The sequence below is a fragment of the Eucalyptus grandis genome, chromosome 8, assembly GCF_016545825.1.
Source record: "Eucalyptus grandis isolate ANBG69807.140 chromosome 8, ASM1654582v1, whole genome shotgun sequence".
In the NCBI taxonomy this organism is placed as follows: domain Eukaryota; kingdom Viridiplantae; phylum Streptophyta; class Magnoliopsida; order Myrtales; family Myrtaceae; genus Eucalyptus; species Eucalyptus grandis.
Genome location: NC_052619.1, coordinates 13,845,563 through 13,858,447, shown reverse-complemented (window position 1 = coordinate 13,858,447; position 12,885 = coordinate 13,845,563). Strand labels below are relative to the sequence as shown.

At 40.8% G+C, this 12,885-nt stretch overlaps 2 protein-coding genes across 2 annotated transcripts; one reads left to right on the top strand and one right to left on the bottom strand.

Moving 5' to 3' along the window:
* The first annotated feature begins 533 nt into the window (after positions 1-533).
* On the top strand, positions 534-4,668 carry LOC104416390. The gene is made up of 2 exons (XM_018860200.2): positions 534-1,047; positions 3,628-4,668. The coding sequence occupies exons 1-2, from the start codon at positions 606-608 to the stop codon at positions 4,176-4,178; spliced, it is 993 nt and encodes a 330-aa protein (XP_018715745.2). The 5' UTR covers positions 534-605; the 3' UTR covers positions 4,179-4,668.
* Positions 4,669-4,844: 176 nt separating this feature from the next.
* LOC104456681 (histone-lysine N-methyltransferase EZA1) lies at positions 4,845-12,642 on the bottom strand. Its single transcript, XM_039300461.1, is given in 19 exon segments — positions 4,845-5,302; positions 5,387-5,464; positions 5,874-6,002; positions 6,208-6,255; positions 6,351-6,403; positions 6,406-6,416; positions 6,506-6,637; positions 6,956-7,176; positions 7,978-8,134; positions 8,921-9,642; positions 10,088-10,159; positions 10,240-10,287; positions 10,382-10,537; positions 10,685-10,769; positions 11,046-11,084; positions 11,178-11,339; positions 11,490-11,743; positions 11,916-12,017; positions 12,390-12,642. Coding segments are annotated over 19 exon segments (2,697 nt in total). The 5' UTR covers positions 12,432-12,642; the 3' UTR covers positions 4,845-5,116.
* Between the last annotated feature and the right edge of the window lie 243 nt (positions 12,643-12,885).

The following is a 12,885-nucleotide window of genomic DNA, read 5'->3' as shown; positions in this document are numbered from 1 at the left end:
ACTTCACCGGCAAGATACTGGAGGTCTGCTCACCGATGGAGAAGATTAACAGGGGAAAAGGAAAATGAAAAGAGAATATTTTTTGGACGAAAATATCCTGATTAGCTCGCCGGAATATGCATCAGTTCACCGGCCAGGGAGTCAGGTCCTCTTTTGAGACTAAATGACTATTTCGGATCCTTATTTGAAACAAACTTCACTTCAGATTTTTTTTTGAAAAATGAAAGTTATTTCGAGTCCTTATTTGAGATTATTTTTGTTTGATAAATACAATAATTACCTGGAGAGCACTCATCAACAATAAATCTTTTATCCTTTCGTTCGTATTGTCTGACGCTAATTGCACATGAATTGATTTCGATATAACATCACCCTTCGAAGAACTAGCATGCGCCGTATTATTTTTATTATTATTGTTGTTGCTATGATCATTAGTACAATTGCTACTATCTAATAAACTAACTGAAAATTGAAGTCAAACAAGAAACAAGCAGAATTTCCGAACTCCCCACCTATTAATTCCCCTCACGCACGACACTCCAGCTCAAAAACCTCAGAACTCCACTCTCTCTCCTCTGCTCTGCTCTGCTCTGTCTCTCCCCAACATGGCCGGCTCTCTCTGCTCCGCCAAGCTGATCGCCGCCTTCCTCCTCGTCTCCGCCGTCCCCTTCGCCTACCTCATCGCCCTCGAGCTCTCCCCGCCCTCCACCCACGTCTTCCACTACCACGGCTCCGGCTTCCTCCGCGAGTGCGCCAAGTGGGACGCCCCCGGCCGCCGCTTCCTCGTCTCCTTCTTCGAGGGCGGCGTCGGCCAGGTCCCCGTCCCCGACGACCACTCCCCATCGTCCGCCGCCGCGCTTGAGGAGACGACGGTGATCAAGGACGCCGACGTCGCCGGGAACGCCTCCCTCGGGCTCGCCGTCGACGCAGGGAGGGAGCGGCTGCTCGTCGCCGTCGGCGACGTGTTTTGGAACAAGTACTCCGCCTTGGCGGCCTACGATATGTCAACGTGGAAGCGGACGTTCCTCACGCAACTCGGTGGCCCAAGTAAATTGGAGAGAGGGAGAGAAATTATTGAGTGAATCGAATCGTTTTATACGCTGACATTTTTTTTACTTCCTTTTTCTCTTTTTTTTTTCCTTTTTGTTATTGCGTGTTGCGTTTAACTCTATCGATTTAATTGATATCATGATCTCCAAGAAAAAATACGCATGATATTGTTTTTCTGTGTCATGGAAAGAGGTGATGAATGGAGAAAATATGTGAAAAGTTGCCTATCACAAAAAGAAAAAGGATTAATACCTAAAAAACCCAAACCGATACATTTATGATAAATTTACTTTAAACTATTCTTTTTTATCATCAAAAACCCCAAACTGATATACATTTGACAAATTTACCACAAACCGGTACACTTGTAACAATTTTACCTTCTATTAGTTTTCGTTAAATTTTACTCTCAAATTATTAAGCTAAATGACATTTAACAGTTGATTGGTATATCAATTTGGGCTTTTACACTCCATTTATCACAGTTTATAATTTTTGTCATTATTTTGTGGTATTAATCCAATTTAACATAATGTATATTTGTTACAAATTTACCAATTTGAGATTTTTTGCGGTCAAATAAATTAGTTTGGCGTAAATTTGTCATAAATGTACAAGTTTAGTGTTTTTTATAGTCAATCAAGGTAAATTTGTCACAAAGGTATACTAGTTTCGAATTTTTCAAGATATCAACCCAAAGAAAAAATATGCAGATTTTGGTTTGATGCATAATATGCCTTTTTAATTTTAAGAAAAAATATTTCGGGGGTTCTCTCGTATTCAATTGCTACATTATTTAAGCTGAGTATTTTCGTGATATTATTAGCTAAGTTTCATTGAAAATAAAAATTCTCGGGGTATACACATAGTGTAAAATAAATTTTTATTTAATTTTTTTAGGCAAAGGGACTCGATCTTGAAATATATATATATATAAAGATCTTGAATTTCTTATCCAGAGTATATATATATATATATATGATACGGAGACTTTTTTCGAAACTAACTTCTAGAAAAAAAAAAATGGTTTATAATGATTGTTGCAAAAAGTAGGTTTTGTGGCATTTATTTCAATTATCTCTGCCATGACACTTTTTGATATGATCCGGCAAAAATTTCCTTTAAACCGGTAGATAATTTCCTGAAAATTCGATCTTGCCAAAAAAAATTTATTTATATACACGATCTATTTTTGAAAAAAAAAAATTGTCATTTGAGGTTTTTAATCATGCCGTGACCCAATTGAGGCGAAATCCTAGAGGTAGTTAGTGGATCCTCTGAACTTAGTCTAGAACAATATCTTTTTTATTGGTTAAATGCAAAGCACGATAACATGGTACTAAACGGATCATATCGTCTTGAGTCGTGTCATGAACCTCTAGTTAGATTGTATCATAGACACCCGCAACCTCATGTAAGGCAACTCAGTGAGGATTCGATAACAGGTTCATGTACCTACTAATGAACGGATATATATGATTTATATTGAAAATTTCATGTTGATGGCGAGACCCTTATCATAATGTTTACAAGAATAATTATACGGATCAATTGTCCTATCCTTTCACCGAATTAACACTATAGAAGTTGAGTTTTTTGCGTTTGGATTTTATTTCTTGACAAGCCTGTACTCGTGGCTAATTCATTGCGGGTCAAATCAATGGGTCTGGGTAAGGTGGTTGATATGTCCCTTTCAAATCATGTGTAGAGGATTTGCTAGGTTGTAACGGCAAAGTTAAAAAGTAGACTTGCAAATATATACAAGAATACACTAACGGTTATCAATAAATGCCATACCTAGATATTTGCCCTCCATAATGGGGCAACTTTCCCATCACCACACAACACATCAAGCACCAAAATCTTGCTGACATAAAAAAAAAATTGCAAATCATTAGCAGCATGAAAATTTGGAGATTTTGACGACCGTAGCCAGAGTCATTGCCCACCCGTACCCAAATCCGTCCCGATCCGTTTCTTGTTGTTGGCTTTTTTGGTTCTTTCGAATTTACTGTTTTGCCATTCAGTTCATCACATGTGGTATCATATAAGTTGCTAAATTGTGATCATATAAATGTATGGTCACTTGGCCTTCCTCCGTGTCTTGAATTAGATTTTAAGTCTTTGACAGACAAGAAGGTTAAGGTTTGGTCACTTGTCATTAGTAGTTGGTTCCTCCATTCAAGTGCTCAATCTCAAGCTGAAGTGGATAATGGTCCGAATTAGGTCACTTCTGCTATGATTCGGCCATGTAGATCCTGCATGATTCGATCGATTTTCCAAAGATGGCATTCCTATATGTAATGCCGTTCCCATCATACATTTTCTGGATCTAGTCATTCATGGTCTCGGAACTACATTTTCCTCTTTAAGGAGCCAACTTTGTTAAGATATACGCTACGATAGGAGGGCCCATGTGATACTTAGGGGAACTCGAGAGCATGTAACATTGTTTGTTTCATGGAACTGATCAGGATATCCATCAAATGCATTGTGAATCCTTTTGTCAATGATGCTCTACGTCCTTTGCAAGTTTACCCTCGTCCTCCTAAGAAGATGCTTTCCTAACCGGCGCAGGCGATGGGAAGACCTTTGCGGATGATATTGCATTGGACCCCGAGGGCAACGCGTACGTGACTGACGCCAAAGGAAACAAAATCTGGAAGGTCGGGCCGGACGGCGAGCTCCTCTCCATCATCCGATCACCGCTGTTCATCCCGAAGGAATGGTACAGAAACTGGGTCGGGCTGAACGGCATCGCATACCACCCGGACGGGTACCTCATAGTCGTCCACACATTCAGCGGCAAGCTCTTCAAGATTGACGTCACGAACGGAGGGGAGGAAGTGAAGGTAATCGACGTCCTGGGAGGCCCGCTGAGGATGGGGGATGGTCTGGAGTTACTGTCTCCCACCAAGCTTGTGGTTGCAGGAAAACCTTCAGGGACGTTGGTAGAGTCTCTAGACGGGTGGCAGAGCGCTTCTGTTGTTGGGAGGTTCAAGGGCCCTTCGCATAGGGTGGCGACCGCCGCCACAGTGAAGGACGGGAAGGTGTATCTGAATCACATGTTCGGGCTTGGGTACCCAAAAAAGAAGCACGCTCTCGTCGAGGCGGTTTTCTCGACATGAGGAGAGGAAGGGGATGAACATTTTCTGGAAAAGAAATCGGGGTTCGGCTAAATCATACTTTTCTGGATTCATGTTGTATGTGTAGAGAACAGAGGCCATAGAGCTCATGGGTGCTCTGTGAAATATGGTGGTGCTTTTTTCCTTCTTTGAATTGGCAAAAACTTTTTAGTTTTAGATGAGGAAGGCTGTGGATTCCGGGGGCCGGTCCTTATGGATCTGTCCGGCAGGCACGGGTTATGCGATTATGTAAGAATTCATAAAACTAGGAAACTCGAAACACCCAAATTGAAATGGCATGGAACGAGACGACTTTCACAGCTTCTTAAGGTGAATAGATAGCCATCGATAGTACCGGTCTTTGTTCTATACCCTTGTTTCATTTTTCAAAGCACTACGTTCCATTGACTTCCCCCTTTTTTTCTTCCCACTGAGTTGCAAGTGTTCCGGAAAAAATCAGATTGAATGTTGGTTTGAATTCTGAATGGGGCGTTGTTGGGTCGACGAGGATGGAATTTTCCTCAGACATGTCCGTTTGGTTAAGATATGAAACAACCACAAGAAGACAACCAGCGGAAGACAAGGCGAACGGCCAGAATCACTGCTAAAGTACGCATAGACCTGGCACCCCGAAAGGATGAAAATAGAAAAATGCAAGATACATAAGCAGGAGTGTCAAATAACCTTGATTTGTTCTAGAACAATTACACTTTGAATCCTCTCGTTTATTAGGTCGATATTTATTCATCCCAAGGTAATTCCTCTCTCTCTCTGATGTATATATACATATGTACAGTACTTAGTACTACACTCAAATCCTTTGTTTGGATGATTTCTATGGTATACCCTTACAAGTAAAGATTGCACTAAAAGCGAACTGTCCTGTCTGCCGCCAATCTTACGAAGTAAATGTCACCTAGGAAAGTAATGACTGAGACTGATCACTGGTGCTTCTTCGCTCTACCTTGTGAGACCAATAGATCATCTCTCCTCGAACTCTCAGGTCTCCGGGCCCATGCGGGAGCTTGATCTGGCCCATAACGATAGTCATAAAAGAGCTCTTCACTTGCTTCGATATGCTCCTTCGCAAAAATTCCCACCCGATGATCTCCTGCCACTAGCATCACCTGACAATACCTAGGTGTAAGCTAAATGACAAATATATATATATATATATATCCAGACAACAGTCACTGAGGCTTTTGGGGTACCTTCGCATAGCAATTAGGGTTGGATGAGTGATTTGCAAATTTAAGCTTGTCTCCTTTGCGGAAAGCATCAAGTACGTACTGCAACAGGAAGTGGCAGCAGTTTAGGTCAGGAGTATCACAATACCAGAGTATCTACTTGCAGCATAGACTTTACATGAAATAACAATCATGGAATGGATGTTACAAAGAGCGACTGGAAGATTATGCTGATCCCGAGGAAAAATCCATGTAAACCAGGAACTATTCAACATCGGTTTATACTATGACAAACCTTTCAGCTTTGAACTTCTTTATTGAAGCCTAAAGCAACTCAACTTAAAACATGCCAAGAAACCGATACAAGCAGCAGAACAGCTAACATAGAATTTGTGGATAAGTGCATCTACCTTTATTATGGTAGCAAACTGCCATATTTAACATACAATCAAACACAAACATGTGTGCCCATGCAGATGCATGTAGAGAGACAGAGAGCGATTATACTTGCCTGATCATTCAAATCAAAAAGAAATGACGAATTAGCACGGTCATAGATTTTCCCACGTTTGTCTGCCTCTTTATGAGATATCAATTCTCCTGTATATTCTCCAAGATAATCATTTCTGTTCACTGGGTTCTGAAATCACATCAGCCAGTTAGAAAAAGAAATTAGGAAGTACATGGTGATGAGCTTTTTTATTACTCTAATAATAATGAATCCAAACTGATGGAAAAACAGGGATTATTAAAAAAGAGTTCAGAGGGATCACCGCATTAGTAAAGCTTCCTCTTCTATAAGAAAAAATGTATGAAAATATAAATAATTCTTTTTCTTTACTAACCTTCAAAAAGGCACCCCATCCAGCAACATCAGATTTGGCCAAGAGGATCTGAATCGCATAAAAAACCAAAATGTAGTAAGACCATGCATCTCTGTTTTGCACATATAATAAACTAACACTTATCCGCCATAAGATTCACTCACTCTTTGCTGCTGCCTTAGCAGGAGCCTCATGTTTCCACATAGGCCCTCACCCAACCATCTCCACAACTGCATAAAGCAAGTCGGTAATGAATTACAAAGAGAAAGTTACAATAGCTGAATCCGCTTATGAAAAACTGGTGGGATAAGGTTCATACCTCACCCAGCAGTTCCGGCAAACATCTGGATCACATTCACGTCCAGCAGCAAAGCAGGGGCATTGCCTACTTCTGCACTGACTTTTTGCACAATGACATCCCCTAAAACGATTCTTGCAGCTCTTCGAGCACCTGAAAATATCATAGGTATCGTTATTGAAAATTGAAGCTCACTTCTTCCATAGTCCAACATAAAGAGCTAAGACATAGAATTATTGAAAGGAAAACCCTGAAATTGATTCTCTTGTTTGCTCGTATCGCTTCTTTGATTTTCAAATAGCTATCAAGTGGCTCTTCCTTAGAAGCTCAAGGATAAAGCCAATAACATTTGCACGTGATGTGTAATATCTGGGAATGCCTCAACACAACAGCAATTCTTAAGGAAGCTTCAGCTGAGCTTAAATGCACTTTATCAACTTAAGCAAGACTTTTAGATGTGATTTAACCTACCCACAGTACTTTTCGCAGCAAGTTCCCCTATTATGTAGACAGGTGCATTGCTTTCCGCACATAAACTGGCAGCCACATGGAGTATACTGCTTGCAAGACTGATGTTTACCATCTGCGACTCTTTTCCAAATCGAAGGATGACCAGCAGACTTCCAGGAATATTTGAGTTTCCGCGTTCTGCCCCGCCTACGAATTAACCGAGTTTTTGTAGGCATTTCTTCCTGTGACATTGGTGTAAAAGTTGCAACTTAATCCATCAAGTCATCTTTGCTTTAGAAAATTTCCTGTGATAAAGTTCAGAATCACCCTAAGTAGAACTTAATCCAGATATTTTTCCATAGTTCTCTCAGAATTTCAGACTCGGAGAAGCATGACATTCAAAGATACAGTATAGAAGCCACAGGCCACAACTACACATTTTGGAACTTAGCCTGCATACAGCTGCTACCTGATGTTTACATGGTAATGATCTTAAGTACTTTTTCTGCTCTCTTTTCTGTTTTCTCTCTTTCCTAGTTGTGGCTAAACTTACAAAACCCATTGCTAGATAGTACTTTTCATTGAACACAATAGGGAGATAGGAAATTCTCTACAAAATGAACATGTCCACACACTTCTAGTTTGAACGCAAAATCTTAAAAGAATGCCTGTGTTGCTTCAGGTTAGAGGTGATCAATGGGCAGGCCCAAAGAGGGCCAGACCTGATGATCAGGCCTAATGTGTTTGCCAAGCTTACCACATCACAAAATTAATATAGATATAATTTGTCTGAATGACCTGGGCTAGGGCAAAAGATGGGTGGGCCGGCTTTCTCAAGTAAGGCCTATGCCCAAGTCTGCCCATTTACCTCTCAGGCTTGGGCATGCAAGCGGGCCGCATGCCTGTTGATCACCTCTACTTTCGGAAGGGATAGACCTTCCATTCTCCCTTCTAGCTAAAGTAAATAAGAAACATAAACTAATATAGGGAAAATAGAATAGCACAATCGGTCCTCATTCACAGGAAGATAATCTTGTACTTACAGTAGCATGATCCATATCTGCTTTTCCATTGTCTTCTAAACATGTACTAGGTGCAGCACCTGATCTATTGGATATTGAAGCCCCAACATCATGCATGTAGCTCGATACTTCTATGCATGTTTTCAAGCCAGAAAGCATGTTTCTGGCAATGAGACAACTGGAAGGCAGAATAAGCTTTAGCAGAAAATTGAGGGGAAAATGTACAAACTTCTCTAATTATAATACAGAATATGCGAATCACAAATTAAACAAGCAGCATATCCATCTGCATATTACTTGTTATATATCCGTAAAGCCACTGGCCTTTTTCAACTATACTTCCTTTCAATGAGAAACAGCGACTGCCATGCTCTGAAAAAAAAATTTGTGCCGCTTCATGTGCAGTCTATTATCAGGAAAATTTCAGGATCCTGTATGACGTGACAAAATTACGTTTGGTGACATGTAATTATAAGAGAATGTTGATTTAGTAAAAGATGATAAAAGAGTGGAAAAAATAGGGTTAATGTCATTACTTCCCAAAATATCACTCTATTCTAAACATTCTAATACAGAAATATCGTTCATTGCATAGCTAGTGCATTCTCTAATCTTTGTCCTCCCTAGTCATGCCAATTATGTTAGCCTGTGACTGCTATTTGACAGAAGTCAAAACATGAATGATAAGAGAAGGCCCGCGACTGCATAAACCAGCATTACAATATTCTCTGATCATGCCAATTATGTTACCCAGAAAAATCCATAGAAAATTCATATTTATTAGACTAGCAAAATATGATTTCACAATGACACAAGAAAAATGTAGTAACTCACCCACCAAATCTAAGTTTGTTGGATTGTTCTTCCAGATTTCAAGAGTGTAAAATATCATGAAATGTCAATGTATTAGCTAAGAATGTACAAAGATGTCTAGAGCAAGAAATTCTTGAATTGGATCTTATACCTGTTTTTACCAAATATTTCTATTCCCTTCATATATAATTCTTTTTCAATAGGTTTCCACTCACAGATGTGCACCATCCTTTCGCCTGCAATTTCATTAGATTTTCGCTTCACTTTAGGTGCCTCTGCAACAACATAGCCTTCATCTCTCATAGCACCCAGTTCTCCAGCGTTACTGGAAGTCTTTACTAAAGCAGGTAGCCCCACGACATCTTCCTCTTCATTTATAATAAGGTCCTTGGTCTTATCACTGGAAGGACCGCCAGAAAATCCGAGTTTGCCAGAATCACTGAAAGTGGAATCCTCTGCAGTGTCAACAATGACCGGGTAAAACTCTGCTTTACTGGATACATTGGGATGAGGTGATAGCATTATCTTCTGTTTTTTAACAGGGAATCCGCCAAAATCATCAGGAATGAGTTTTGGGTCTTGTGGTGCAGTAATTTCCTTCTCTATATCCTTACACTTTCCAACAATCTCAGTGCCTACCGCAATAACAGATTTATGACACTGTGGATCTACATCAATACCTTCTGAGGAAGAAGGTATTGCTTGCTCATGCTCTTGGGCGATGCCTGTGCTGTGATCTGCAGTGACCAGCTCTACAGCACTAGAGGATCTCCTGCTTTCCTCTTTCTCTCTTAATGTTTCCCTTTTCATTCCATTGGAGGCATCAATATCAGAAAATTCCAATGAAGCCTTGATAGTATTCAACTTATTCAACTGCAAGTAATCCCGAATAATATTAGATTGCCACACATTCCTCTCCTCCCCCCCAACCAAAAAAAAAAGGGCAGATTGTCAAATTGCACGATACAGATAAACAGTGTTCTTATGGCTGTATGTCAGTTTATGAGTGGATAAAGGAGTAGAGTTGAACACGGAGACGACTGAGACTATTTAAAGAAAAACTGACAACCATTTAGAAGCATTTCCATTGCATCCCCCACATAATATGATGGAAACTGTAAAGCACACAACATGTACCCTCATCCTACATCACTTAAACCGGCATCCACTCTGTGGCCCATATCCCATCCACCACCCACTTCTCTCTTGCGCGCATGCGCATGCAAGTGCACATGAGTCTGCCCAAGCTAAGCCCAGAGGGAAGGCTACTTTTAATTTATTGAAAATATTTCTTTATGAGAAATTCAGTTGTACATACCTTCAGGTAGCACTGATCACCACAAGGTTTTCCATCTTCTTCATGCTCAAGAGAATAGGGCTGCTTTTCACTCTGTCAAGAAAAGCCTATAAGAATATAGTAAAATTAAAGTAGGAAGGAAAATTCTGTGATATAGCCGCTGCTCCACTTACAGGAATAATTAAGCTTTGGGAACAGCCATGAAGACGACAATCAAATAGCTGTGGAAATTCCCAAGAAGATAAGCATGGTTTTGATGCCTTCTTCCTTAGCTAAAACAGAGAGAAGGAAAGGAAATGGTCTCTGAATGCATACCAAGCAACGACGACAGAAAAGATTGTCAAAAGAATCTAAAGCAGCACTGAGGGTCTTGTCCAGATATATTCCCTTATCAGTTCCCACATCTCCAGAGTTTTTGAGATTTTTGTTTTGTTTCTTTTCATAGTTCTCTTTAAGAAATTTGTATCTCTCCTGCAGATCCAGAATCAAATATATCTCTCAAATCACAAGTCAACACAAGAAGGACTTTCTTATGAACTACGTACTATTTTCAATTAAATGAGCACAAATCACCAGTTCAATACTTTTGTCAAAGAATCATGATCTTGTTTTGATCACCTGGATTTCTAATTTGGTGCCCCCAACAAACTGGCTCACAATGTTCTGTACATCCTCACTGTGACCATGGTCCTCAAATGCCATCCTGGAATTATCACAGGGAGATTCAATTCATATCAATAAGGCAATTCTAATTAAAGTTTGGACTCTCTTCATGAATTTCCACTTATTAAGGTCTGGATAACTTCACTAAAACAGTTGTTTTAACTGTCATACTCTACCATGTTTAACAGGAAAAAGAAAACTAGGCTTTTCTTTCGAAATTTCAGGAAATCAGCTTTTCCTTAAGCAGTTCCTAATCTCTTCATGACAAAGTATATGTTTGAATTTCCACTTCCATCAATCTCAAGTGTCAACTTATCTTGCCAAGAGACGACACATGCAAACAAACTCTCTCCACCTGTTGCAGAAACCTGATCATGTTATACTTAAGCCTCTCTAGAAGCAAACAAGAAATACCTGACCTGATATCCTTTTAAAACTACGTACTTACCATAGTATGCGATCCTCAGATTCAGAAAAGTCATGCTTTTCTTCCTCAGGCTCGGTCATATCTTCCTCACTATCGCTGCAAATGAGTGCTTCACTGCCATGTTGGTCATAATATATACGTCTTCTCCCAACCACTGACTGGTCTTCAGCCATTCTCTGATTCCTGCAATATGTGTCCAATTAGAATCATCACTTAGAGATGGCAGTCTGAGCACTTGCCTGCACTCATGACAATGAGCGTGTGTGAAACATGCTAACAAGTGGGGCTTCAGTGCTTTTACCAAAGCCAACGATGTTTACCAACAAGCCGTACCTATCCAAGAATATCCATGTGGTGTACGGAGGTAATTTCTCCGCATACGGAAGCTCGGTGCCCACAAAGGATGACAATTCATGACTGTGAATGCCATCTTTATCACCTGATCCTTGAACAAATGCGCTAAACTTCCCAAGAGGATTCTCAATCCTCGACAACAATATATTACCGAGGCCATCGTTTTTCGATGCTTCCGACAAGAGCTGGCGCACATGATCTTCTACCTTCTTCCCATTTTTCTCAAACTTCTCCTGCGTGATAGAATCAGGAGTGGGTTCAAGCCATATTGCAGCATTCACTATCAAGCTAACTAATCTCAAGAGACTATCACTTACAGAGCTCATCAAGTGAAATCATTAATCGAAAAAGCATGCACACACACGCGCGCACACACATATATCCAGCTAAACAAGAGCAGCTCACTTTGATCGCAGAAGTCCTCTCAGCTTGAATTTGCTTTCTGAGCAGATTTATCTTGGAGACCAAGTTTCCAACGCCCACATTCGACTGCTCCCCGCTCCACTTCTGCCACACCACAAAAGAACCAAAGTGAATATCGAGAAACCCAGATGATCAATCACTCGAATTCGCGACCATCAACTATCCCTAAAACGGAAACCACCCTGATCAAGAATCGGGAGACAGAACAAAAAATAGCCGCCTTATCACGACATACGACCACCGCGTGGCAGACGAAACGACACCCTCGTTCGAGGGTAGCGACTTCGATCGATGAAAAACGAGCAGGGTCCGAATCTTCACTCGTATCGATTGCACAGTAGGCAATTCCGACACAGAGGAGGTTAGAGAGAGACCCTGCTGGCGAACGACCCATGTCCGCTCCGACCACCAAAAGGCGGCTCCAAGAAGGGCAGAGAGAGAGAGAGAGAGACTGACCCTGGACTTGGTGCCGAAGTCGCTCGCCGCCTTGGACACCATGGCTGAGCTCAGCTCCGCCCCTCGCTTGCTCTGCGTCCTCTGCACGTACACAGCGCCCCGAACGAGGAAAGCGTGAGAACTCCCCCTGTCCTGTTCGCGTGCGTCCTGGGGGTTGGGGACGGACACGTGGCGCGCACTGACGTGGACTTCTTTCCTTTCTAATTAAGCAAGTTGGTTTTCATTCGCCTTGAAAAAATCGAAAATTCTTCAACGCCGTGTTTGATTGAGAGCGATTGAGAGGAATGAGGAAGGATCGTGAAAGCGCATTCTTATTTAATTAGGGCGAGTTTGGTTCGGGGAATATGGAATTTTTTTTTTTTTTTTTGGTCGATGGGGAATATGGAATTTAAAGGACGTTTTTTTTTTTTTCTAAAAATGATTATTTATATTACTTATAAAAAGAATCGAGCTTTTTTCGCTTCTTATTTGATTTTAACACTCCCTTTTTACAGTA

Coding starts and splice junctions, on each gene's coding strand:
- LOC104416390 (XM_018860200.2), top strand. CDS start 606: ATGGCCGGCTCTCTCTGCTCCGCCAAGCTGATCGCCGCCTTCCTCCTC. Junction 1,048..3,627: donor CACGCAACTCGGTGGCCCAA/GTAAATTGGAGA, acceptor TAACCGGCGCAG/GCGATGGGAAGACCTTTGCG.